At 40.3% G+C, this 26,397-nt stretch overlaps 1 protein-coding gene across 7 annotated transcripts; it reads right to left on the reverse strand.

Annotated features, from left to right (window-relative positions):
- Positions 1 to 11,934: 11,934 nt before the first annotated feature.
- Positions 11,935 to 24,650, reverse strand: ZFP62 (ZFP62 zinc finger protein). 7 transcript variants are annotated; one of them, XM_042981547.1, is made up of 4 exons: positions 24,344 to 24,403; positions 22,721 to 22,827; positions 16,738 to 17,026; positions 11,935 to 15,806 (listed from the first exon to the last, which is right to left on the reverse strand). In XM_042981547.1, coding segments are annotated over exons 3-4 (2,784 nt in total). In that variant the 5' UTR covers positions 16,739 to 17,026; positions 22,721 to 22,827; positions 24,344 to 24,403; the 3' UTR covers positions 11,935 to 13,023. The 7 variants fall into 7 exon arrangements, with proteins under 7 accessions (XP_042837481.1, XP_042837489.1, XP_042837496.1 ...); XM_042981555.1 differs by lacking the exon at positions 24,344 to 24,403 and adding an exon at positions 23,673 to 24,333; XM_042981562.1 differs by lacking the exon at positions 22,721 to 22,827 and having other exon boundaries at positions 24,344 to 24,360.
- Between the last annotated feature and the right edge of the window lie 1,747 nt (positions 24,651 to 26,397).

Raw genomic sequence — 26,397 nt, forward strand, 5'->3', positions numbered from 1 at the left:
CAATTGTGTAGGAAGTTGTAAGGCCCAGGGTTGAGAGACTGGCAGACAGCAGTGTATCAGTCAGGCTCCAAGTAGGAAAACAGAAACCACTCTAAGTATTTGGACAGTGGGAATCCAACACAGGGAATCTGTGACACACTCAGAGATCAGCATCAGAGAAAGCCACTGCCAAATGTCATCAGATACAGCTTTTAAAATAATGTTCAAGGAGGGGTGCCTAGGTGGCCCAGTCAGCTAAGCATCTGTCTTCAGCTTGGGTCATGATCTCATGGTTCGTGGATTTGAACCCCACCTTGGGTTCACTGCTGTCAGTGCAGTGCCTCCTTTGGATCCTCTGTCTCCTTCTCTCTCTGCCCCTCCCTCACACACTCTTTCTCTCTCCCTCCCTCTCTCTCTCTCTATCCGTCCCTCCCTCCCTCTCTCAAAGATAAATAAATATTTAAAAATTAATAAATAAAATAATGTTCAAGGAAAGTAAAGACAAATTTGAGAACTTGGCATACTATAAAAAAGAAAACAAATGGAAAGTCTCAAACTGAAAAACAGACTATCTATTTAATGGCAGATTACACAGCAAATGAGAGACTTAGTGAACTAAAATAGAAGTTATATCCAGAATGAAGCCTGAGCAGGGAGTGGGGGACAGAGGGATGGAAATGGCAGGTTAATAGACATAGGAGATATGGTGATAAGGTCTAACATGCCTTTATTGGAGTCACAGAAGGAAACAGAAAGAGAAGGGATTAGAGATAACATTTGGGCACACAAACAGCTGAGAATTTACCAAAACTGAAGATACAAATCCACAAATTTAAAAGCCCAAAGAATCTGAAGCAGCATTACTAGGGGAAAAATCCACACCCAAACATAACATAGTAAAACTGGAATAAATCAAAGACACAGAAAAAAACTTAACAGAATGCATTAAACAGGAGGATGAGCAGCTGACTGCTCACCAGCCAGTGTAGCAGTCAGAAATTGGTGGCTTGATGCCTCCACTGTGACAAAAGGATATGACACTCAACTTAGAATTATATTCCCAGAAAAAAATAACTTTTAAGAATGAAAGTGGAATAAAGCTATGTTTAGGCAAACAAAAATTGGAAGGTGTTAGTTACCATTAACAGGACAGAATGTCATACAGTATGTTTTTTGAGACAGCAGGAAAATAACTCCACATGGGAAGTTGAAGAGGCAGAGAAAAAAATAGTAAATATGTGGATAAATCTCAATAACTATTTGGTATAGAGAACAATAATAATGTATTTCGACACATATCTGTATACTTTATATATACATAATTAAATTCACAAAAACAATAGCATATAAAATGAGACATAAATGAGGTTACAGTATTCTAAGATCCTTTCATTGTCTAGTATGATGATAAAATTCCAATTAGAATTAGGTTTTTATAAATCAAGAATGGATCTTCTAATTCCTTGGCCATTAAAAGAAGAGAAAAAGTGTGTAACTTCCAAACCAATAGAAGGAAAGCCTGAATAATAGGCTAATTGTAGTAGAATCCTAACAGAATTCTAACCCGATCTTTAAGCAAAAGGCATTACTACAGATAGAGGCTTACTTCATAAAATTTCAATTCACCAGGAAGATATGACAATTCTATATGTTTTTAAATTGTTTTAATGTTTGTTTTTTTTTTTTTAATTTTTGAGAGAGAGAGACCTAGACAGAGAGGGAGACCTAGACTCTGAAGCAGGCTCCAGGCTCTGATCTGTCAGTGCAGAGACGGACCTGGGGCTTGAACCCACAAACTGTGAGATCATGACCTGAGCTGAAGTCAGACAGTTAACCAACTGAACCACCTAGGTGCCCCGACAATTCCATATTTGCATGCATCTGGTAACATGGCCTCAAATATATAAAGTAAAATTCATAGAACTATAAGTAGAAATGGATAACTCAACAATTGCTTCATTAATTGATAGAACAAGCAGATAAAAATCCATTAAGAGCTGAGAAGATCTGAACAATACATTACAAACTTGATCAAACGGCTTTATCTAGATCAGTGCACCCAGCATCTCCAGCACACATTCTTTTCGAGTGCCAGTGGAAACCTCACTGAGATCAAACATGTGCTGGGCCATAAGCAAATCTCAACAAATTTCAAAGGACAACAATCATACAGTCTGTTTTCTGACCATAATGCAATCATAAACTATAACTAGGAAGTCCTTGTACATTTAAAGTTTTTAAAGTACGTTTCTAAATAATCTATGCCATCTGTTGTGACTATTTGTGCTTTCTGTTCTTTCTTCTTTATTACATCAGAGATTTGTCAATTTTAGCATTCTTTCCAAAATACTAACCTTGACTTTTGATCCCTTCTATTGTGTTGTTCTCAGTTTCATTAATTTTTGCTCTTGTTTTTGTTATCTCCTTCATTTAACTTAAAAAAAAAGACAGAATTTAAAAAACAGATCATTAGTCAATTTAACAATAATGTTTCTATAGAGATTTGCAAAATGCAAAATGCTCTTTCATGAATCCTTAAAGCAACCTTATGAGTTGGGTCTTTCTCCTCATTTTACAGATGGGAAAATTATAGACAGGAAAAGAAATAAATTATAATTGTTGCATTCACTGGAATACTGGCCCTAAGGTTTGTATCCAAGACCAGAGGAATTTCTCCTGCTCTCCTCCAGGGCTTTGCCCTGTCAACTCCAGGACCTCCTCTTAGCCTTTGAGATCTTAAGGGACACTCACCCCCAAACATCCATGGTTACGATGGTAGAGGCTTGGCTCCCACCAACCCTTTCTGCATTAATCTCTAGTCCATCTATTTCTAGGAAAACACAGGGAGGTGGGGGGGGGGGGGAGCAAAATGCATATAGATGAGTGGGCAGGCTGCCTAAGCTGGAGAAGCAAGTGTGAAGCAGCCTTTGTCCTACCCAACACTCTTAGTCACTGGAGTAGAGCTGGAGGCTTCTTCTGCTGACCCCTTTTCCAGCTTGAAAAAGCAAAGCATGCTTGCTTAGAAACAATGGATTGCTTGCTTAGAAACAAGATACTGCTGACTAACCAAATCCAATCATTTTTCTGGAATCTCATCTTAGGTTGCATCTGTGTGTGGGCTGGTCCTAGGGAGATTTTCTTGGCTTTCAGATGGGCTGCCTTCCACTACCTGAGAGCATCCTGTTGCTGGAGTCCTGGGACAGGGGCCACCACATGGCGAGACTTTCTTCACACACCTTTATGCTAAAGCTTCTCATTCCAGGCACACTTCTGAGGGCTCTAATAACACTAACTTCTCCAGGCAGGCCTCATTACAATCTAGGAGGTTGCTGCTATTATTATTCCAATAAGAGATAGCTGAGGACACATGACATAAAACAGAAGACTTAATTACTTGCCTAAAGTCATCTGGGAGTAAGTGAAAGAATCCTTATTTGCATCTGGGCTTCATGGTTGAAAGATCATGTTTTGGTCACTACACTTTGTAGTCTCTCTACAAGGGATTCACACAAACTCCTTCCTGAGCATAACTGATACTATCCACAACCTGAGAAGAACTCCCAGGGCTAAATGGAAACACTCAGTAGAAAGAAGAATTGAGTTAAAATTTGTGATTTCCTTCTCCATGTCTCCATCCTGAGGCACTCAGCTGAGGCTGGAGAAAAAGCATGAGAAACCTCCCAGCCCAAGTAATCCCCTGGAAGCAATTGTACCCAATTTCTCAAGGTCCTGATGCAGACTTCAGGTCCCCACTGTCTGTCCTCATCTAACTGGTCCTCAGTTGACCCTCTCTCCTTTTTGAATCCCATGAACGAAAAGTTCCCTTGCATTGCATGACTGTGGTACTCAGTACCATTTCACCCCTAGAGTCTCTATACATAAATACATACATACATACATACATACATACATAAATGAAATTATTTTTTCAAGATTTCACTTTCAAATTCACTAATAGAAACAGAGAGTACATGTCTATGGAAGGCTTTTCCATACTCACTCTTCAACGTTTTTTGTTTTTGTTTTTAATTTATTTTTGGGACAGAGAGAGACAGAGCATGAACGGGGGAGGGGCAGAGAGAGAGGGAGACACAGAATCGGAAACAGGCTCCAGGCTCCGAGCCATCAGCCCAGAGCCTGACGCGGGGCCCGAACTCACGGACCGCGAGATCGTGACCTGGCTGAAGTCGGATGCCCAACCGACTGCGCCACCCAGGCGCCCCTCCATACTCACTGTTAATTAAGGTTTCTCCTTCCTGCTTCCCCCCAGCTTCTCTCTCCTCTATCTTCTTGCTTCTCATCCTTCGAGTTCCCTAAAGACTGAACTCACTCCATAGTCTTTCCCAAACTTCCCACATGTATAAGTTGTGAGACCTTTAGTAAGTTTTGGTAAGTTACATTTTTTTTTTTTTGCAATTTTTTCATTTCACGTTAATATTTATAACTTATTGTAATGAAATTGTAATATCTTACTGTTTTAATACTGGTAGCATTTATAACATCAAACTTTAGAAATTCTGAGACCTCATGGGGCGCCTGGGTGGTTCAGTCAGTTAGGTGGCTGGCTTTGGCCCAGGTCATGATCTCACAGCTCAAATGAAGGCTCCTGAGTTCAGGCATGCATCAGGCTCTGTGCTGACAGCTCAGAGCCTGGAACCTGCTTTATTCTGTGTCTCCCTCTCTCTCTGCCCCTCCCCTGCTTTCTCTCTCTCTCCTAAAAATAAACATTAAGAAAAAAAATTTTAAAAAAAAGTAATTCTCTGAGACTTCAAGCTACAAAGGAAATGGGTGCTTTATTCAAATGGTTGCAACAGGGAAAGTTCTTACAGGAACTGTTTCTCCAAACATGGGAATGAGAGGGGTTTTATAGGGGAAATAAACAAAAGCAAATGTCCACAGCAGTTTTGGTGGGCTTTGGTCATGTAGGTATCACAATCTTTCAGAAGTGAGTTGTGTTTCTTTGTGATTTGGCTCATCTTATGTTAACATTCTGTTCTCATAATTGTTGACTCAAGGAATTTAGAGGGAGTGGGTTATTCTCTCAGTATCAGGGAGTCACGGGGTCAGTGCAGATTCAGAGAAGAAAAATTTTGTAGTTCTCCTTATTCCCCCCTTTTTATTCCTGACTTTGGTTATTTTTCTTTTTTCCTTAATCAGTCTCACCAGAAGTTTGTCAGTTTTATTATTAGTCTTTTCTGAAATACAGAAACACACACATTTGATTTTGTTGATCCTCTATATATTGTATATTTGTTTTTCTCTTTCATAAATGTCTACCTTTTATTACTTTCCTATTTTAACACTTTTGGGATTTATTCTTATTGTTCTGTTTGAGATGGTGCTTATGTGATTAATTACTAGGTTTTCTGATTTTCTTAAAGATCTTTTTAGGCTCTAAGTGTTTCTCTAAGCCCTGCTTAAGCAACATCCCACTGGTCTTGATATGCAGTATTCAGTTCAAAGTATTTTCTTCCTTGGAACCATGATTAACAAAAGTATTTATAGGGGCACCTGGTTGGCTCAGTCAGTTGAGCATCTGACTTCAGCTCAGGTTATGATCTCACATCTCGTTGAGTTCAACCCCCATATTGGGCTCACTGCTCTCAGTGCAGTGCCGCTTGGATCTTCTGTCCTCCTCTGTCTCTGTCCCTCCCCTGCTCATACTCTCTCTCTCAAAAATAAATAAAACATTAAAAAATTATTTATAAATTTCTGAATATAATGGGGACGTCCTAAGTATCTTTTTATTATTAATTTCTAATTTATACTCAAGGGAACAAATTCTGTATGTTTTCAGTTCTTTAAAATTTGTTGAGGTTTACTTTATGGTCCAGCATATGGTCAGTTTTTTTTGCCCCAGCTTCACTGAGATAAAATTTATATGTAGCTCATGTAGATCAATTTTTGAAAGTTTAATGTGTGCTTGGAAAAAAACATGTATCCTTAATACATCGGTGCAGTGTTCCATGTATATATCCATTAGATTGCTTGTTAAATCATAGTGTTAAAATCTGTAACTTTACTAATGTTTAACATTCTTGTCCTATTAATTACTGAGAGAGAGGTATCAAAAATCTCTCATCGTGATTATGGATTTTATATTTCTCCTTTCAGTTCTGCATATATTTGCTAACTCTTGAGCTATGGTATTAGGTAGATGCTAACTTACAACTGTATGTCTTCCCAGCATTTTCTCTTCCCTGGACTTTTGTCTTTAAAAAAAAATTTTTTTTAACATTTATTCATTTTTGAAAACAGACAGAGACAGAGTGCGAGCAGGGGAGGGGCAGAGAGAGAGGGAGACACAGAATCTGAAGCAGGCTCCAGGTTCTGAGCTGTCAGCACAGAGACTGACACGGGGCTCAAGCTCACAAATTGTGAGACCATGACCTAAGCCAAAGTCGAACGCTCAACCGACTGAGCCACCCAGGCACCCCACCTTTTGTCTTAATGTAATGATTCCTTTTATCTTCAGGAATATTTTGTGCCTTAAAGTATGTATTTCATCTAATATTAGCAGAGCTACAGCAGTTTCTATTGGTTACTATTTCAAATAACTTCCTCCCATTCTTTTACTTTCAAATGTTGTATGTCCTCATATTTAAGGTGAGTCTCTTGTATGCAGCATAGCATGGGGTTTTATGTTTTTGTCCTGTCTACTATAGGGTGAATGTTTGTACTCCCCCAAGATTCACATTTGGAATCCTAATGCTCAGTGTCTGAGTGTTAGGAGGTTGGGTATTTGTGAAGTGATTAAGTCATGAGAGTGGTGCCCTGATGCATCAGTGCTATTATACTAGACACTCCCCCGCCACTTCCCAATGAACTTCCCACAATGTGAGGGTACAATTAGAAATCTGAAATTTGCAAAAGAGCCCTCACCCAACCATGCTGATCTCCAACCACTCTGATCTTGGACTTCCAGCTTCTAGAACAGTGAGTTCTAGAACAACATTTCTGTTGTTGATAAGCTACCCAGTCTGTAGCATTTTGTTACAGTGGCCTGAACAGACCAAGACATTGTCTGAAAATCTTTGTTATTTAAATTAAATGGAAATATTAACATTTTGGCTTAAGATCTACTTTTTTCCCTTCTCCTACCCATTTTTTTACTTTCCTTTTAATTTTTAAAATTTCATTTTTGCTTTACTAGTATAAAAATATACATTCTATTTTATGATTCCCTAGATTTTACAATATGTATGAAATTAACCAAAACCTTACCTCATACAATAAATTCTTTTTACTCTCCCTTCACAGATATTATTGTTGTCTGGTGTTGTAAGTCTATCTTAACAACTGTAAATCTTTATTGTTTTGTATAAAATGTTTATTTACATTTGCCTACATATCTCTTATTACTCTCTTTGCTCTTCATTTCTTTTTGCATCTCAGAACTTCATCTGGGATCTCTTTCTGTATTAAAATGCGTTCTTTAGAATTGCCTTTAGTGATGGTCAGCAGGGGAAAATGAAACAAGTTTTGTCTTAAAATGTGTTTATTTTGTCCTCACTCTTTTTTAAAAAAAAATTTAAATTTATTTTTGAGAGACAGAGCACGAGTGGAGGAGGGGGCATGCAGAGAGAAGACACAGGAAGCAGACTCCAGGCTCTGAGCTGTCAGCACAGAGCCTGATGTGGGGCTCGAATTCACAAGCTGTGAGATCATGACCTGAGCTGAAGTAGGACACTTAACTGACCGAGCCACCCAGGAGCCCTGAAATGTGTTTATTTTGTCCTCACTCTTAAAAGATATTTTCAGTGGGTATAAAAGCCTGGGCTGACAGCTATTTTCTGTCTTTATACTCATGTTTTCATTCCACTCTGTCTTCCATTGTTTCTGGGAAGTCTGTTGTTTAAAGGGAATATTTTTTCTTTAGCTGAAAAAAAATTTTTTTTTTTCTTTTTCTGCAGTTACACTATGATGTATGTAGGTATGACTTCTGTAAATGCATTCTTTGGGCTTTTAAATCTGTAGAGTTGTATTTTTCATCAGCTCTGGAGAATACTCAGCTTCAGTCCCTTTCTTTGCCCCTTCTGTCCTTGCCTTCTGAGACTACTATTAAATATATATATAAAACTTCCCAATGAAACCTTCCCTTCTCTGTGTTTTTACATATTTTTTCTAACCCCACGCTGGATTTTGGATAATTTCTTCACCTTTATCTTTCAGTTCACTAATTCTATTTTTAACTTTGTCACAATCTGTAGCCAAAGGCATCTTTAAATATTTTAAAGGTTTTTTTTCCACATATATACTTGATAATATGTGAAGTCTATGTGGATCTTTTTGCTGGTTTTGTCATATTGCCTTTTTTCCTTGTTCCTGACTGGGGGAAAAGCTTAGGAATTTCCTGAGCTTGCACCAATGGGTTAATAAGGCATAAAGAAATAGGAAGCCACAGGATGAAAGCATCCAAGATTAGGTAAGTAAGATTAGGTAAACAAGGCAAAGCACCCCCAGTATAGAACAAAGGTATAGGGATAGGAAACCTCAGGATGAAAGCATCCAAGATTAGGTAAACAAGATTAGGTAAACAAGGTAAAGCACCCCCTGTATAGAACAAAGGTATAGGAATAGGAAACCTCAGGATGAAAGCATCCAAGATTAGCAAAAGGAGATTAGGTATTCAGGGTGGAAATTTAGTACAAGCCCCCAATTTAGTACAATAGCAAAAGGCTGCTTTCACAGTTAAGGACCAAAATAGGTAAACAGGTAAACAGGGCTATAAACCACAGCAGGGTGAGGTTGCTTGGAGCAGAGCTAATTAGCAAAAGAAAGGTGCCTTCTTGACCCTGAGGTAACAGGCTGTCTTGTCTCCAGAACTAGCTAAGATAAACAGATGTGGCTTCTTGCCTCTGGTAAACAACCTTCTGCCCAGCACCAGGATTTTGTTTTGTATTGACCCAAACCCCTAACACCATATATCTTCAAACCCCCCTTTCCCTCACACCCATGAGCTAATGTTCACGGTTTCATTGTCTCTTTGCGCACGTCCATTACGCTTGTAAACCTTCTGATCCTAATAAAAACAGAGCAAGGCCCCTTACTCCGAGCTCTTGTCTCCTCCTGGACATTAGCCCCTCTCGCATTTTAATCTTGTGTCTGTTTTCTTGCTGGACAAGAGAGAACTCCAGACCCAGAGTCTAGGACACCCAATTATCCCTGCTTGCTTATTAATGGCTCCCAAAAAATTAAAAGTTTCCCTGAGGTCTAGATTGAGCAATTCCTCTTCCAAAGATGCCTTGTATTTGCTTTTGCTGGCAAAAGGGCTGGTCATTGACCACAAGGTGTTAGGGATATATTCTTTCCCTTTCTTTGCTATTGCTCTGCTCAGTTACAAGGCCACTTTCTCTATAGTCTCCTGGGACTGAGAGATGGATTTATCTTGAGGATGTAGCACATTGGGAACCCAGGTTACCTTCAGAAAGTTCTAAGATTCATCACCACGGGTAGGTCTGGGCCTGACCTTGTCTCACTCACTCCGTGTGACCAGGTAAGCGGGATCCAGCTGTGCTGCGTCAGCAAACAGTTTAGCACATAAGTTGCTTTGGTGTTCCCTTCACTGATGACAAGATCTCATTTTTAAATCACCATGTGTTGAAACTACACGTTTTATCCTCAATGCTTTCTTCAGGGGAAGGGGAGAGCATGCCACCTACATTTTAAAAAATGCATTTTTGGGGGGCACCTGGGTGGCTCAGCCAGTCAAGTGTCTGACTCTTGATTTCAGCGCAGGTCATGATCTCACGGTTAGCGAGACTGAGCCTCGTGTGGGTTGCCATACTGGGTGCAAAGCCACCTTGTGATTCTCTCTCTACACCTCCCCCACTTACACCTGCATGTACACTCTAAGTAAACTTTAAAAAATGCACTTTTTCATTGTTTTTGGTATGAAATTGACCCAGACAACGTAGCCTACCTTTGCCAGAAGGTACTACCCTGCCTTTTCAGTGTTAGTTTTTCTCTTACAGACTTTGAGGTTTTCCAGTCCAGATCTTTAGATTTATAAACTTTATTTCTATCCTTCTAGCGTTTGCCCATGACATTTTACCACACATAGTTCACTTAAAATCCAGAGTTAAAAAGAATCTTGACCTCCTCAGAAATAATATAAGCACTTTAGGCCACTTTTAGGCATATCTTCCAGCTTTACCTACTATTGTCCAACATTTCAATTCTATCTTTAGCCCTTTGAATTAGACACTGACTTAAAAATTAGTCTTTCGATATCCTCTATGTTGGCAAGTTTAATTTCCTTCTTGCACATCAGGTATTTTCTTTGTAAAGAGGTGGGGGATGGTGTTCCCTGAATGAGCTCAAGTCCTGAAGTGAGACTGAACTGGCACAGTTGCAACACAAAGTCCACCTGGGACAACTGGAAACTCAAAAGACCCCTCCTCATCTGAGATGAGCTTGAGCAGCATGTTATCTGGCCGTAGATGGAATGAAGGCCTAGGCCAGGAGGCCCTGAAGCCCATTTCCTGTGGGTCAGTCAGTGCAGGCCTCAGTAGGAGCGTATCCCAGTGCTTAGTGGGCTGGGGCACTCAGAATCCCCATTTGAATGGTAACCATCCTCTCCCTTATTTCACTTCTCTCCCAATAGTAGGTGGTACATTAGGTCCAAGTGGAACTCAAATAGGTGGGTGTCTGTGGGGGACAGGGGCTCAAGCCCCTGGTGGTCTCAGGGGAGTGAAAGATGGATACCTGGTGACTCCTTGGAATTGATATTCTATGGCCTCCCTTTCCTCCCACTATGTACCAACCCTGGAGCCACCAGCCACTTTGGAGGATGTGTGAGCTTTTCTGATGATTTTAATCACTCCTCCCTCTCTTTTTTTGGTAAATATTTTTTTGGGGGGGAGGGGCAGAGAAAGAGGGAGACAGAGAATTCCAAGCAGGCTCCACACTATTAGTGCAGAGCCCCATGTGAGGCTCAAACTTACGAACCATGAGATCATGACCTGAGCCAAAATCAAGAATCAAATGCTTACCCAACTGAGCCATCCAGGCACCCCATCCCATTCCTCCCTCTTTATAAACCCAATTCAGTTGTCCCACCCAAATATCACTACCACCTCCTTCTTGCCCGTTGGTGGTGGTCACCTTCCTCTGAGCAATGCGGTTCAGTTCAGCATCCATTAGTGTGGTTTTTGCTTGTGGAGTTTCTCCCTTACCTTTATTTACTGCTGCTGCCTAGTTCCCAGGACAGGGGATTATAACTGGCAGATATTCAAAGAGCATTTGCTGGATAAATTGCCAGTGTTCCATGTAGAGAAGGACTGAGAACATGTGTGGTTGTGACATTCCAAAGTGGAGTTGAGTGGCGGAAATGGTCTTTCCTTCCTTTTTCTAGACCCATCCTCCCTCCTTCCATCAAAACTTACTGGTGGAGGCCTGGAGACAAAATGAAAGAACTGTACTCTTAGAGTGAAGCATGGAAAAATATGTGAAGGTAGAGCAGGGCTAGAGACAAATCCTAGAAAGCCAGGAAACTAGCTAGAGATTGTGCTTTTGTAAAGAGAGTGGATTCTGGGGCCAGAGAGACAGGACTAGAATTCAGCCTCTATAGACAGACCCCACCTGGAGTATTCTTCAACAGCGTACTTAACTTTCAAAAGACTCTCCTTTTACCCTTTGAGTTACCTGGTTAATATAAATAATATTTTGTTAATTTCTATCTGTTCCCAAGAGAACTATTTCTGTGTGGTGACAGATCAGTCCCACAGCCTGCCCATTCTTAGGAGCTATGATCCAGCCCCAGTATGAGGATCAATCCATTTTGCACTTCTCCTGGTGAAGACACCACCTAATTTCTTGTGAAACTGAGCTACTAGACCTGTGGTATAAGTCTCCTGCTGCCCTCCCTGCATTGGATCTGGTCTAACTTACCCCACAAAGATGACAAATGGCTTTCGCTGCCATACTGCTCCATCTGAAGTCAGTCACAGTCTGTTTACTTTTGAGGAATTTCTTTATTGGAGTTCCATCTTACCTCACCACAACCATCTGGCTCTTCATGGCCAAGAAAGAGTGAGCCCTGAACATAGTATTCATAACATTTTACAACAGACAAGACACACATGTAGTGCATGAAATCTTTACAATAACACATTCCAAAACAATCAAACATTTAACAGGATTATTAAGCATGAATTTCCTCTGATCCCTCGATTATCAACAGCTACTCAGCTTTTTAGCTCTTGCAATACAATGACCTTCTCAGCATTCCTACTCATAGGAATCCCTGAGTCAATGATTTTTGTGCAGGTGCAAATTCATGAAGACCTGTTCCATTAGTTATGTAATGTGCTGAATTTCTCTCTATGGTAGAACCTTTCATTTGTAGCACAATGTGTGAAGTTTTCACTCCTCACACTTCATCATTCATTGAGGGGGCTCATTTGAAATTTTTAAAAAGTTTTGTCCATTCAACTGATGTATCACAACATTACAACAGTATAATCCAATCAGCTTGCATTTTTAATGACTCTATTTCCTATTAGATTCATGTCTACATTTTCCACTCTTCCTACAACAAAACCCAATTTTGTTTCAAAATGTCATCACCCCTCACAAATTATTCAGTTATATCAAGCTTATACTTCACGATCACTCCTCTTAAATATATATTCCCTGAAGCCTATCTCTCCCTGAATTTGCCTGTTGGAGGCCATTCTTGTATTTTTTCCACTGACCAATGTATAATTGGGATTCAAAGCTATAGCTGAATTTCCCCCATTTCTATTCACACAATTTAACCAAATATGAACTTTCTGATAGTGACTATATGACTTCTAAGTGAAGTCCTTTCCTTATCCATATGCTTTATGTCCAGAAATGTCTGCTTACTTTGAAGGTTTTTCAAATACTCTGTCACTTTGATAGGTTTTATCCCCAGTATCAACTATTTTGTGTTCCATAAAGGCTCAACTACCTTGACATTGCAGGCTTCCTTGCTGGCTATGACTGAAGATCATACTGAAGAGTACTCAGTTTCATTTATACTATGTAAATTATAAGCCATGAACAAATACCTCATATTCATATGATATTCATACATTCATAAGGTTTTTCTTCCATTTGAGTTGAGACTTGGTAAGCTCTGCCTCCTATAGATATGCTCATCTTGGTCCCTTCCAGAGCATTCCCTCCCTCATGAGTTCTCTTCTGTGATGTGTCACTGTGACTTCCCACATTTATCACATTTAAAGATTCCTCTCCAGTATGGGTTCTTTTATGCTTGGTGAGATTTGATCTGATATTAAAAGCCTTCCCACACTCATTACATCGGTATGGCTTCTTTCCAGTGTGGATCCTTTTGTGTTGGTCAAGAACTGATCTGTAATTGAAGGATTTCCCACACTCACAATTATAGGGCTGCTGCCCACGGTGGACACTTTTATGGTTAATAAGACTTGAGTGTGAGATGTATGCCTTCCCACACTCATCACATTCATAGGGTTTCTCGCCCGTATGAATCCTTTTATGCACTGTCAGGCCTGAGCTGTTCCTGAATGCCTTTCCACACCTATCGCATATATAAGGTTTTTCCCCTGTGTGAATCCTCTTGTGTTGAGAAAGGAGTGAACTGTAATTGAAAGACTTCCCACAGTCAACACATTTGAAGGGTTTCTCCCCAAGATGGACTCTTTTATGGCTTAATAGAGTTCTGCTTGAGAAAAAAGCTTTTCCACATTCATCACATGTGTAGGGAGTCTTGCCAGGGTGGGTACTTTTATGGTTAATAAGGCTTGAGTGTGAGATGTAGGCTTTTCCACACACATCACATTCATAGGGCTTCTCCCCCGTGTGGATTCTTTTATGCACTTTAAGGCTTGAGTTGTTTCTGAAGACCTTCTCACACCTGTCACATTCATAAGGTTTCTCTCTAGTGTGGACCCTTTTGTGTTGAGAAAGGAGTGAAGTGTAATTAAAAGATTTCTCACATACATCACATTTGTAGGGCTTCTCCCCAAGATGGATTTTTTTGTGGTTTATAAGGGTTCGGTATGTGATGAAAGCTTTTTCACACTCATCACACTTATAGGGCTTTTCCCCAGGGTGTACACTTTTATGATTTATAAGGCTTGAGAGTGAGATGTAGGCTTTCCCACATTCTTCACATTTGTAAGGTCTCTCCCCAGTGTGGATCCGTTTATGTACTTTAAGGCCTGAATTATTTCTGAAGGCTTTTCCACACTCATCACATCCAAAAGGTTTTTCCCTTGTATGAATCCTTTTATGTTGTTCAAGGGCAGAGCTGTAATTGAAAGACTTCTCACAATAACTACATTTATAGGGTTTCTCCCCAAGATGGATTCCTTTGTGGTTTTTAAGGCTAGAGCGTGAGATATAGGCTTTCCCACAAACATCACACTTATATGGTTTTTCCCCAGTATGGAGCCTCCTATGGACTTTGAGGCCTGAATTGTTCCTAAATGTTTTCCCACACAAGTCACAAACATAAGGTCTCTCTCCAGTGTGAATGGTTTTATGCTGAAGGAGAAGTGAGTTATAGCTGAAGGATTTTCCACAATCCTTACATTCATGAGCTTTCTTCCCAGGGTGAATGCTTTTATGAACTGCGAGGCCTGAGCTATAGCTGAATGCTTTGCCACAGACCTCACACTTGTAAGGTTTCTCTCCCGTGTGGATCCTTTTGTGCACTATAAGGCCTGAGCTGTTCCTGAAGGCCTTCCCGCATTCATCACATTCATAAGGTTTCTCTCCAGTGTGGATGACTTTATGCTGAATGAGGAGAGAGCTATAATTAAATGATTTCTCACACTCATCACATTTATAAGGTTTATCTCCAAAGTGGATGCTTTTATGGTTTAGAAGTGTTCTGCAAGTAATGAAGGCCTTCCCACACTCATCGCATTCATAAGGTTTCTCGCCTGTGTGTATCCTTTTGTGGACCCTAAGGCCGGAGCTATTACTGAAAGTTTTCCCACAGATGTCACATTCGTAGGGCTTCTCCCCTGTGTGGATCCTTTTGTGGACTCTGAGACCAGAGCTGTTCCTGAAAGCCTTCCCACACTCACCACATTCGTAGGGCTTCTCCCCTGTGTGGATCCTCTTATGCTGGTCCAACACAGAACTGTAATTGAAGGATTTCCCACACTCATCACATTTACAGTTCTTCTCCCCAGAGTGGGTGCTTTTATGGTTTATAAGGCTGGAGTATGACATGTAGGCTTTCCCACATTCCTCACACTTGTACGGTTTCTCCCCAGTATGGATCCGTTTGTGGACTCGAAGGCTTGAGCTACTCCGGAAAGCCCCTCCACAGTCATCACACTCATAGCGTTTTTCCCCAGTATGCATAATTTTATGTTGAACAAGGCGCGAATTGTATTTGAACGATTTCCCACACTCCTCACATCTGTGTGATTTCTTAGCAGCACTGGTTTTCTGCTGTAGACCAGGATGAGAGTTTCCATTAAGGTTCTCCACACATTTGTCTTGTTCACTGCTTATCTGTTCTATAGGGACAGTCTGGTGTGTAATATGTTTTGAGCTTGGATACAAGCTTTTCTCAGATGCCTCATCTTCCTGTTCCATCTTTATATTTGCTGTGTTCTTGGCTTTGCCAATCTTTTCCCTGGTGCCACTTTTGTCTTCCATCCTCCTTTTTCCCTCCGGATTTTCCAATTGACTTTCTACCTTGCTATCCCAATCACAAGTTTCACCAACCTTAGATTCCTGTATATGATCCTTGTGAAAACCTTCCACTTTTGGCCACACAGATTCTGCATTTCCATCATTTTCATACTTTTCAGGTGATTCCTCATTCTCAGTGCCCCTCGTCTTCAAATGTGACACTAAATCAAGAAAACGAAAATGATACCTGTTCACTTTGTTTAGAAGACACTGGAAAAATTACATCCAAATTCACTCATTCACTTGACATATATTTACTGACTGCATGCTGTGTGATAGGTACCATTTTTAACTGCAGGGAACAAAAAGGGACATGCCAAGATTTCTACCCCTGTGGAGCTGATGTTAAAATGTTAGAGCCTTGGATTTTCAATGGAACAAAGAGCTTTTCTATTCTTGCATGACAGTTTAGCAGGAGGGCAAATGAAATGGGTTGAAATGATGCACAGGACCACAGACGATCATCACCTAGTCATGAAAAAACAGAGGGTAGAACAAATCTCTGAATAAGAGGAAACAGAAAGATTAATAAGACAAAAGGTAAGAATACATAATCAGCAGAACTAAACAGATAAAGCTAAAAAAAAAAAAAGAGAAGAAATTAGCACCTAGGTGGAGGTACTCGGGAGATGGTAATGAAAACATGAAGACAGTCATGAGAGACATGAGAAAGAAAGCAAACTACAGCTTCGTGGAGTTGGTTTGGCCTGCTGGACTTTCCCTCCAAGGAAAACCTGACCCTGGAAAGTGGGTAGTCAGGGAGGAATTCTACATGGAAGAGCATGCTCCATCCAGCCTGCCAGGCAAAGATGCATCATTTTTACTTTATGAACAGACTAACCGCAGTCAGAGCATATCAAAGATTAGAAGCTAAAATGCAAACCACCAAGCAAAGGAAATACTACTACCTGGATTCAAATACTTAACCGCATGATCTCAAGAAAGTGATTTACCCTCTTTGTGCCAGTTTCCTCATCTGTAAAATGAGGGCAATGGGGCTAACATGAATATTAAGTGAGATAACATATATAAAGTGTTGTGAACAATGCCAACTACTTGGTGAGTGCTATATGCATAATTATTACTACTTACTGAGGTCGGGTTATTTGATTGGAGTTGGAACCTGGGTATAAAGCACAGGACTCAGGAAAGGTAAATTCCTTCCTAGAACAGATTTTAGGGCTCAAGCAGGGCTTCTTTGTTCCTCTTGAAAGTACTCTCTACTTGTCTCTACTACTTTGGGCAGAGTAGTTCATGTTGCTGAAATGTGAGGGCAGGCAGTGGAATCCCATAATCATCAGCTGCAGCACATCTTTTATCAGGGACCATGCTCCATCATTCCCTTTGGCCTTGGCCCATCCACCTCTATTCATCTTCAGCCCTCAGGAAAGAAAGATGTTCAAGTTCCTATAGCCATAAAGCCAAATCCTCTAAAATAAACATAAAAGGGGCACCTGGCTGGTAGAGCATGCAATTCTTGGTCTTGGGGTCATGAGTTCAAGCCCCACATTGAGCATGGAGCCTACTTAAAGTTAAAAAAATAAATAAACACACAAAACTTGATAGAGAAAAACAAAAAAGGAAGGGCTATAAGGGGGGGACTAGCCATATTAGGTATTAAAATATACCAAAAAGCCTCTATAAATAAAGCAGCATGGTACTGGTGTATGGCCAAATGGAATAGAATAGAAAGTCCAAAAATAGTCCTAATTACACACAGAAATCAAGCATATGATAAAGATGTCAGATCAAATTATTGAGGCAAAGATGGTATTTAGAATAGTGTTGGAACAACTATAAAACCATTGGAAAAAGATAAAATCAGATTCATTCTTTACACCATACTCAAGAATAAACTCCAAATACAGCAGATCTCTAATTATAAAAATGTGATGCCATACAAATACTAGAAGGAAACATGAGTGAATGTTTCTATAATCTGATTACAGAAAAAGTTTTCAAACTATGACTCATATGCAATAAGAGAAGATTGATAAATTTGTATAAATACAAATTACATGTCAAAAATGCTATAAGCAAAATTGAGAAATGGCAAAAATGAAAGAAAATATTTACCATGTGCATCATATAGAGGGGCTAATATCTCTCATACAAAAAATTTTCAAAAGTTGAAAAATATAGACTAAAATTCCTACAGAAAAATGTTCAAGAGAAAAATTTGCAGGAATGAACAATTCACAAAAAGAAATATTAAAATGTCCTGCAAACATGTTTTCAATGTCACTCATAAGAGAAATGCAAATGAGAACTACACTAAGATACCATTTCTCATCTGTTGTATTAAAAGCTTGACAATACACTCTGTTGGTGAGGCTGCTGTGGAAACAGGCACTCTCATATGTTAATGGGAATGCAAATTGGCATAAGCCCTGTTGAGGGGCATTGGCCAATATCTAACACAACTGTGTGCATTTACACTTCAATCCAGAAATCCCATTTAGGAATTTATACTGAAGATCCACTTCCAACAATACAAAAAAGCATATGTGCACAAAGCTATTCATGGTAGCATTATTTGTAACTACAGAATTTGGAAAACTACCTAAACATCCAAGCATAGAAGATCTATTAAATAAACTATGGCACATAATCACAATGGAGTACTAAAAAAAATTAGGAACATCTCTATAAATTGATTGAGAGGGAGCAATTTTCAAGATGTAAAGAGGAAAAAAGCATACATGCTACCTTTTATATATAAGGAAGAAAAATAAGAAAATGAGCATATATCTGCTTATCTTCATAGTAATGAGAAGCCAGAAATCAGTAAAGCCCCATTACCTGTAAATGGAGGAGTGGGGAGGACAGTGCAAAATTATAGGGAAGACAGACACTCTAAGAACAGCTTTTTGCACAGTTTTTATTTATGGAAGCATGATAATATGCTGCATATTATCATGACTAAAATTAAATCAGTGAGAATTACAAAAAGGAAAAGCAGCTAAACCAGAAAGCAAATGGAAACAAATGAACTCATTTGTGTTTGACATGAATACTGTAACCACAGGAAGGGAACAAAAACAAACTGTAACCTGAGGAAGGGAACAAAAAGAAACAAACAACTAACCCATGTAACTTAGGCACACAATTATTACATAATATGTGACTATATACTTTTCAGTCTTGGGAAGGAGGGGGTGGTGGGGAAGCACTGAAAACAACACTTTTTTTTTTTTTTTTAATATATGAAATTTATTGTCAACAACTGAACACTTTTTAAGCAGGTTTGTTTTCTGCAAAGATTGGGCAAAGTAATTTTTTAAAATTATTATTATAATTTTTTAATGTTTATTTTTGAGAGAGAGCACAAGCAGGGGAGGGGCAGAGAGAAAGGGGGACAGAGGATCCAAAGCACGCTCTGTGCTGACAGCAGAGAGCCCAATGCAGGGCTCAAACTCACAAACATGATCTGCACTGAAGTCAGAAGCTTAACTGACTGAGCCACCCAAGGTGCCCTGTTGGCAAAGTAATTTTGAAACAATTTTAGATGTGGTGGGGGATTGAGTAAATATGTTGATTTAGTTGCAAGCCAAGGCTCTCCTGGAGGAAGAGGAGACCTAAAAATATGGAATAGGGGAAGACAAGAAAGAACCTGTAGGGATGAATCAGAGATCAGTGTGAATTCATGATTTCTAAACATATATATGTGTGTGTGCACATGTCTGTGTATTCACAGGAATTCACATATTCCCTAGCTCTCTGCTGAAAAGCCAAGAAGTAAAAAATATCTTAGTGGTAATAAGCACATCCAGCACCCTGTTCTTAGTCTCTACGACCATTACCTACTAAAAGGAACTATAGCTCCTCAGAGAAATGGCAGATTCTAGGCTAGGGCAGGATACACACAAGGTGAGCTGGGGCATCTTGTTATGCCAACAAGTAAGGAGATGCTTAAAAATGACAGGACATGTCATAAGACCACAAGCCAGCCTGGCCACGCATTTTAGGCTCCATAATAATTATGTACAGTAATGAATTACATACCATTGAAAATGGGATTTCGTGAGTCCATACATAAACAGGGGAGAAAGAGAAGCTGCTTACTTACAGGAGAATGCCAGGGCCAGTTAGTATATGTGGAGAAAACAGTAGAGTTGAAAATAAATTAGTATTCTGCAACTATCAGAGCAAAGACTGGATCAGGGCAGAATTATCACTGGATTCTAAATCTACGGGAAATTTTGAGAAGGTGCAGTACATATGCACAATCTTAAAATATTCACCCCAGACTGAAAGGGAAAAATAGTAATTATACAGTAGAGAAATTAGACAATGTCTTGGCCAACTGTGGTAAATTAATATCACCAATGGAGGCAGATTGACATTATGTGCTTCCCGAAGTGACATCCTGAGGACACATCGCCTACAAGAATGCAGCACTGAGCAGTTTGCCAACCTTTGTTAGATAATATCAAGGAATCAGAATTTAGGATGGTATGATAATGGCACTGTGGCTGTTAGAAGTGTCATTTTTGTTTGTAGACTGAAAGTATGTTAGAATGTAATGGCATTATGTCTGAAGTTTCCTTTAAAAAACTTTAATAAAGGAAAAATACAAAGGGAAAGATGAAACAAATGTAGCAGAATTAAAATAATTATTGAAGCTGATCTATGGGTGTATGAAATTTATTGTACTATTTTACTTTCCTGTATGTTTAAATTTTTTCATAATAAAAAATTAAAAGAAAAAAGATCACTCATACTAGTTTCAGTGGGCAAATGAATTAGAGAGAACCGAGTCCTGAAGTCTGGGAGGAGGTTACTAAAGCCAATCAAGAAGACTCATGTGCCCTATCAAAATATAGCATTTTACACAGAGCTAGAACAAACAAACCCAAAATTTGTATGGAACTACAAAAGACCCTGAATAGCCAAAATAACTTTGAAAAAGAAAAGCAAAGCTGGAGGCAGCACAATTCTGGACTTCAAGGAATATTAAAAAGCTCCAGGAAACAGAACAGTTATGGTGCTGGCACAAAAACAGACACACAGATCAGCAGAACAGAATACAAAACCCAGAAATGAACGCACAATTATACGGTCAATTAATCTTTGCCAAAGCAGGAAAGAATATCCAAAGGGGGAAATGACAACCTTTTCGAAAAATGGTGTTAGAAAACTGGACAGCAACGTGCAAAAAAATGAAAGTAGACCACTTTCTTACACCATACACAAAAATAAATTCAAAATGGATTTGAAAGGCCTAAATGTGAGACAGGAAACCATAAAAATCCTAAGGAAGAACACAAGTACTAACTTCTTTGACATTGGCCATAGCAACTTATTTTCAGATATGTCTCCTGAGGCAAGAAAAACAAAAGCAAAAATAAACTATTGGGAATTCATCAAGATAAAAAGCTTCTGCACAGCAAAGGAAACAATCAACAAAACTAAATGGCAACCTACAGAATGGAAGAAAGTATTTGCAAATTACCTATGTATGGATAAAGAGTTAGTATCCAAAACATATACAGAAACTTAACATCCAAAACATGAATAATCAAATTAAAAAATGTGCAGAAGACAGGCATAGACATTTTCCCAAAGACACACAGATGGCCAACAGACACATGAAAGGATGCTCAACATCACTCATCATCCAGAATGGCTAAGATTAACAACTCAGGAAACAACGGTGTTGGGGACGATGCAGAGTAAGGGGATCACTTTTGTACTGTTGGTGGGAATGCAAACTAGTGCAGCCACTATGGAAAATAGTATTGAGGTTCCTCACAAAGTTACAAATAGAACTGCCCTATGATCCAGCAATTGCAGTACTAGGTATTTACCCAAAGAATACAAAAATACTAACTCAAAAGGATACATACACCCCCATGTTTACAGCAGCATTATCTACAATAGCCAAATTATGGAAACAGCCCAAGTGTCTGTCCACTGATGAATGGATGAAGAAAATGTGGTATACATATAAAACGGAATACTACTCAGCCATAAAAAAGAATGAAATCTTGCCATTTGCAATGACATGGATGGAGCTAGAGAGTATTACGCTAAGTGAAATAAGTCAGTCAGAGAAAGATAAATATCACATGATTTCATTCCTATGTGGAATTTAAGAAACAAAATAAATGGGCAAAGGAGCAAGAGAGAGAGAAAGGGGGGGGGGGAGATGAAAGAAAAGAAAAGTTCAAGAAACAGACTCTTAATTAAAGAAAACAAACTGGCGATTACCAGAAGGGAGAGGGATGAGGGATGGGGGCAATGGAGGGATGACGGGGCTTAAAGAGTGCACCTGTCATGATGAGCACAGGGTGATGTATGCAAGTGCTGAATCACTAAATTGTATACCTGAAACTAATATTACACTGTACGTTAACTAAATGGAATTTAAATTCTTCTCTAACTCCTCTCTAGTTGTCAGCAGGAAGCATGACCCAACAGTCTGGTAACATCAGTCAAAAGTGCTAGCTTTAGAATGCCATCTGCTCCTTCCAAATTACACATCCTACCACCTCTGAACTCCTTGGTACTTGTCATTCATGCTCTATCAATGCCCAAAAAAGCCTCTGCACATAAGAACCTGCCCTTAATTCTTGCTGTCCCTGCACAAAAGAGTCAGATGCCCCTTCTTAAAGAGACTGGACAACTCACAAAAGAATCGTGGCTTACTCTGGCCAAAAAGTCCTGCCTATTAACAGGCTGTAATGAGCCATGCATCAGCAGCTACTCTAGATTTCCAAACATTCCACAAGTTTATTTGCCATCAAGTGTCACATCAGGATTCTGTACCTTAAGTTCTTTTTATATATTTGGCTTGGAAATGACCAAAAAAACAAGACATGTGAGCACAAAATTCTTACCAATTCAGAAGAAAGAATACCTAGGAAATTGGAGAATGAGACAGATGAAAGATGGAATCAAGGAATACAGATGAATAGAGAGAATATGTGTGCTTTAGTTATTATTGCATTTAGTTTATGAATATCAGCATTGTAAACAGTTAACATGAGTTGGTTCTATTGCTTAAAAGTAGAAATAATGATGAAAGGTGATTTTTCCTTAAAGTAAAAAATGAAATAGAACATTCTCATACCTGGTAGTGGTGAAGAGATTTCTAGTCATCCTGAGGAAAAAGGTAAGCAGAGGAGATTCTGAAAGGGAGACTGAGAGATTTTCTGAAGCTAAATGGGCAGAGACTGGCTGGAAGGGAGTCATTAACAGAATTAGATTATTAGGCTAGCATAAAGCTAATAAGCATCATAAACACAAGATCAGGAGAGAAAACCTACTTGGTCTTATTTGTTCTTTAAGCACTCTACACGAACTGTTATAATAATGATTTGGCATGTTTAACAATTTACCAGTAACTGGCTGAGTTAATGTAAAACAAAAATTATTTTGACTGATCTCTTCTTTAAAAACCCTTGCTAAAGTATGTCCTAGTAGAACCTCATTGAGTGCATCATTGATGAAGTAACAAAAAATTGAAAACAACCCAAATGGCTCCAAACAGATCTAAAAAATTATAGAATATTAAAAACACTCAAACAATAGTCAATCTGTTACCACAGTGCTGTTTTGTTGTTGTTTTCAAAGCTCTTTGTATTCTGATGATGCCTAAAATACAGAAGGAAAAAAGCAAGGGGACAGAACTTTGGAGCATACCCTATCACCTCTGTGAAAAAAGGGGAACTAACTACATTCACATTTGCCCAGTATTTGCATAAACAAACTGGATGGTTACACTCTAACAAATGTAACTGTCTAGGGGTTTGGGCATGAGAAGATGACTGAGCGGGAGCAAACCTTGTCACTGATAACTGCTTATATTAAACATCTAAACCATAGGAGTATTAAATATATTAGTAAACATATTTAGAAAATTATTAACAAAACAAAACCCTCGGGCTTTCAAATAGAAAACAACCTAGTGGCCACCTAGTCTAAACGTTTTTAGAGCAGCACACCCAGCCCTGGCACTTCCCGTTCATCTTTCACATCCCGGTTGTCCCTGAGTCTAGAAGCCTCTTCCATATTCCCCCTACCTAGTCAACTCCTCAACTTTCAGAGTCCACGGCAAGCCACCTCCTCTGGTCGTACCCCAGTCGGTACATGGGTGAGCTTCCCCAGAGCAAGGGTCTGGAAGCTCCTCCCCGGGGCTGGATCCGCACCTGTGGCTGCAACCTCTCAACTTCCCAACCAAGGGAAGGGGGGGGGGGGGGGGGGAGGGGAGTACTGAAGCAGATCACCCCTAGGGGTCCCTCTAACGCTCGTAATCACTCTCACGTCCTAGGGCCAAACTTAACTGTAAGGGGGAGTCACACCAGGGGAATTATTTTAACGGGCTCATGTCCAGGACTCCCCTCCGGCCCGAGAAAGCAGCGAATAGTACAGAAAGACAAGAGCCAGGCCCCAGTCTTTCTCCGGACGCTGGGCAACCCCAACCCGGCTCTGGCCGCTCGGACGGCCGGAGTTGGGGCCCAGAGAGAGACCAGCCTGTTCCAGGGGCACGCCCCACACCCCTCGGCTGGCCTGAGGTCTTCCCTCCGCTCCACTCCCCCCGGAACCTGCCTCCTGAGGTGTGTATAGGAAGGGGGAACGCTTCCCTCCATATCCCGCCCAAGACCCAAGGGGCAGCCAAGACTTGGCCACTAAGGGAAGGGCGTGGCAGGCGAGGGCCCGGGGCGGAAGCGCGGGCAGCCGCGAACTCACGTACTAGCTGTGTAGCGGCTCCGCGGGAGCCCGGCCGCCGGCGGGACAAAAGCACGGACGGCCCGGCCGGAAGGGCCCGCGCTGGCTCTAGGGCACTTCCGAGTCCTCTCTGGGAGGCTGGAGGACGGACTCGATGATATTTCTCCGTTCGGGCACGTGACCCGTGGTGCGTTCGGAGGGCGTGGGCGCGGGGCGAAGCTAGTTTCTGTACTGCTTTGTAGCCGGTTTGGGGCCGCAGTCGGGAGACCGGAGGAGACGCTTCCAGGTTTTGTGGACTTCATATTCCAGGGTGGGGATGACAGTAAGGCAAATGAGGGGCTAGGTAGAATAAACACCTAACGACTCTACCTGAACACGGAACACTTTACAGAGTGAGGCGCAGGGCCGCCCCCGGGGGGAGGCGGAGCTGAGCGTCGAGTCGGTGGGCTCCGTCCGCCCCCTCCGAGAGGTAGGCCGGGGGCAGACGCGGCGGCCCGGAAGAGCGTCCTGCGAAGCGCCTGGGCTTTGGGAACGCTGGGCGCGGCGGAAGCGCCCCAGGACCGGGCTGGAACCCCGGCCTGGAAGGACTTTTGAAAGAGATCCTTTTTTTTTTTTTTTTTTTAAGTAACATCTGCATATTTTTCATCTTAGGTTTACGTAATTGCAAAGAAAAATTTTTGGCACACTGTGCTGACATTTAAAAAAACAAAACCTCTTATTTTAGACGAATACAATGGACTCTGAATCCACAATTTACTATCATTCGCTTTTAACGGAAAATTTACATCATTTCAGATTTTTCCTTGAACCTATATTTTATGTCCCTCATGAGATTTTTATTCTCACCTGAAATATTTTCATTCTCACTGTTAGCCTAATGTAAAAAAGTTAAATGCTTTAAATTGTATTGTTTTCTCCAGCATCCATCTTCGTAACGGAATCAGAAGTTTACGTATTTTTCTCACTCAAGTGTTGTTTTCTGGATTATTAGCAAAATTATATGTATTGCTAAATTTCAATGATCAGTTCTTAGACTAAAGGTAAAATGTTTTGGAAGCAAACTTTTAATAAGATCGATATTTGAAAACAGTTCAAGTTATGCAAAGTACTTGGGTGAATTTCGCTTATCGCTGTAGTGAGCCGGTATTCAGCATCAATTCTGTGTCCAGTTTTTATTCTTTATGTAGGTGCAAGGTAAATGGAATAGAAGGTGCTTCCTTGTAGCAATGGGTTCTTGATCTGCTTCGGCTCCATGCAAGAAGGCGCAACTCAGAGTGAGTCTGGGCCAGTGTGAGGTGTGTTCTGTTAGAGAAGAAGGGAGACCATAGGAAGGAGCAGGGCCCCAGGCCCTTCTGAACGCAGCACAGGTTTAGGGAAAAGCACTTGCTGGAGTTAAGAATTGAGAGTTGATTCCCCTACATCTACCCCAATCGGTATAGCCTGGCCAACATACAGAGCATTTGAAATGTGACTAGTGTCGTTGAAGATCTGAATTTTTAATCACATTTCATTTCAATAGCCACACGTAGCTAATGTCCTCTGTATTGGACAGCATTGCTGTAGAAGTTGCTGCAGGCAGTGCCGCCAGAGGAATTCACATAACCAGATTAAAGGTTGTCGGTGTTAGTTAGCCTGCCACCCATGGCAGGGAAGACTGGATTTTTCTCTTTAGGCAGCAAGGTGCCTAATGTTTATGTCCAGGTTGGGAGGTTTTGCTCAATGAAAGGTAGTGGGGGGTGGAGGTGGGGGGTGGGGGGATCATTGGGAAGCCACATAAATCATCTTAATTAAGGTGATTTTTACTTTAACTAATGGTTTTTCCTCCATGAGCTTTGTCACACTTTAGACACCTTTTGTTTGGCCTGTGTCTACACACACACACTACCCTTTTCCAGTACCTGTGTTTTATGGGTATCTACAAATCAGAGCAGAGTGTGTAGATCTGCACTGATCAATATGGAAGCCATCATTTATATATGACTATTAAGCACATGAAATGTGGCTAATCTAAATTAAGATGTGCTGTAAATATAAAATCCACATCTGATATCTAAGATTTAGTAGAAAAAGAGAATGTAA

The sequence above is a fragment of the Panthera tigris genome, chromosome A1 (genome assembly GCF_018350195.1).
Source record: "Panthera tigris isolate Pti1 chromosome A1, P.tigris_Pti1_mat1.1, whole genome shotgun sequence".
Taxonomy (NCBI): domain Eukaryota; kingdom Metazoa; phylum Chordata; class Mammalia; order Carnivora; family Felidae; genus Panthera; species Panthera tigris.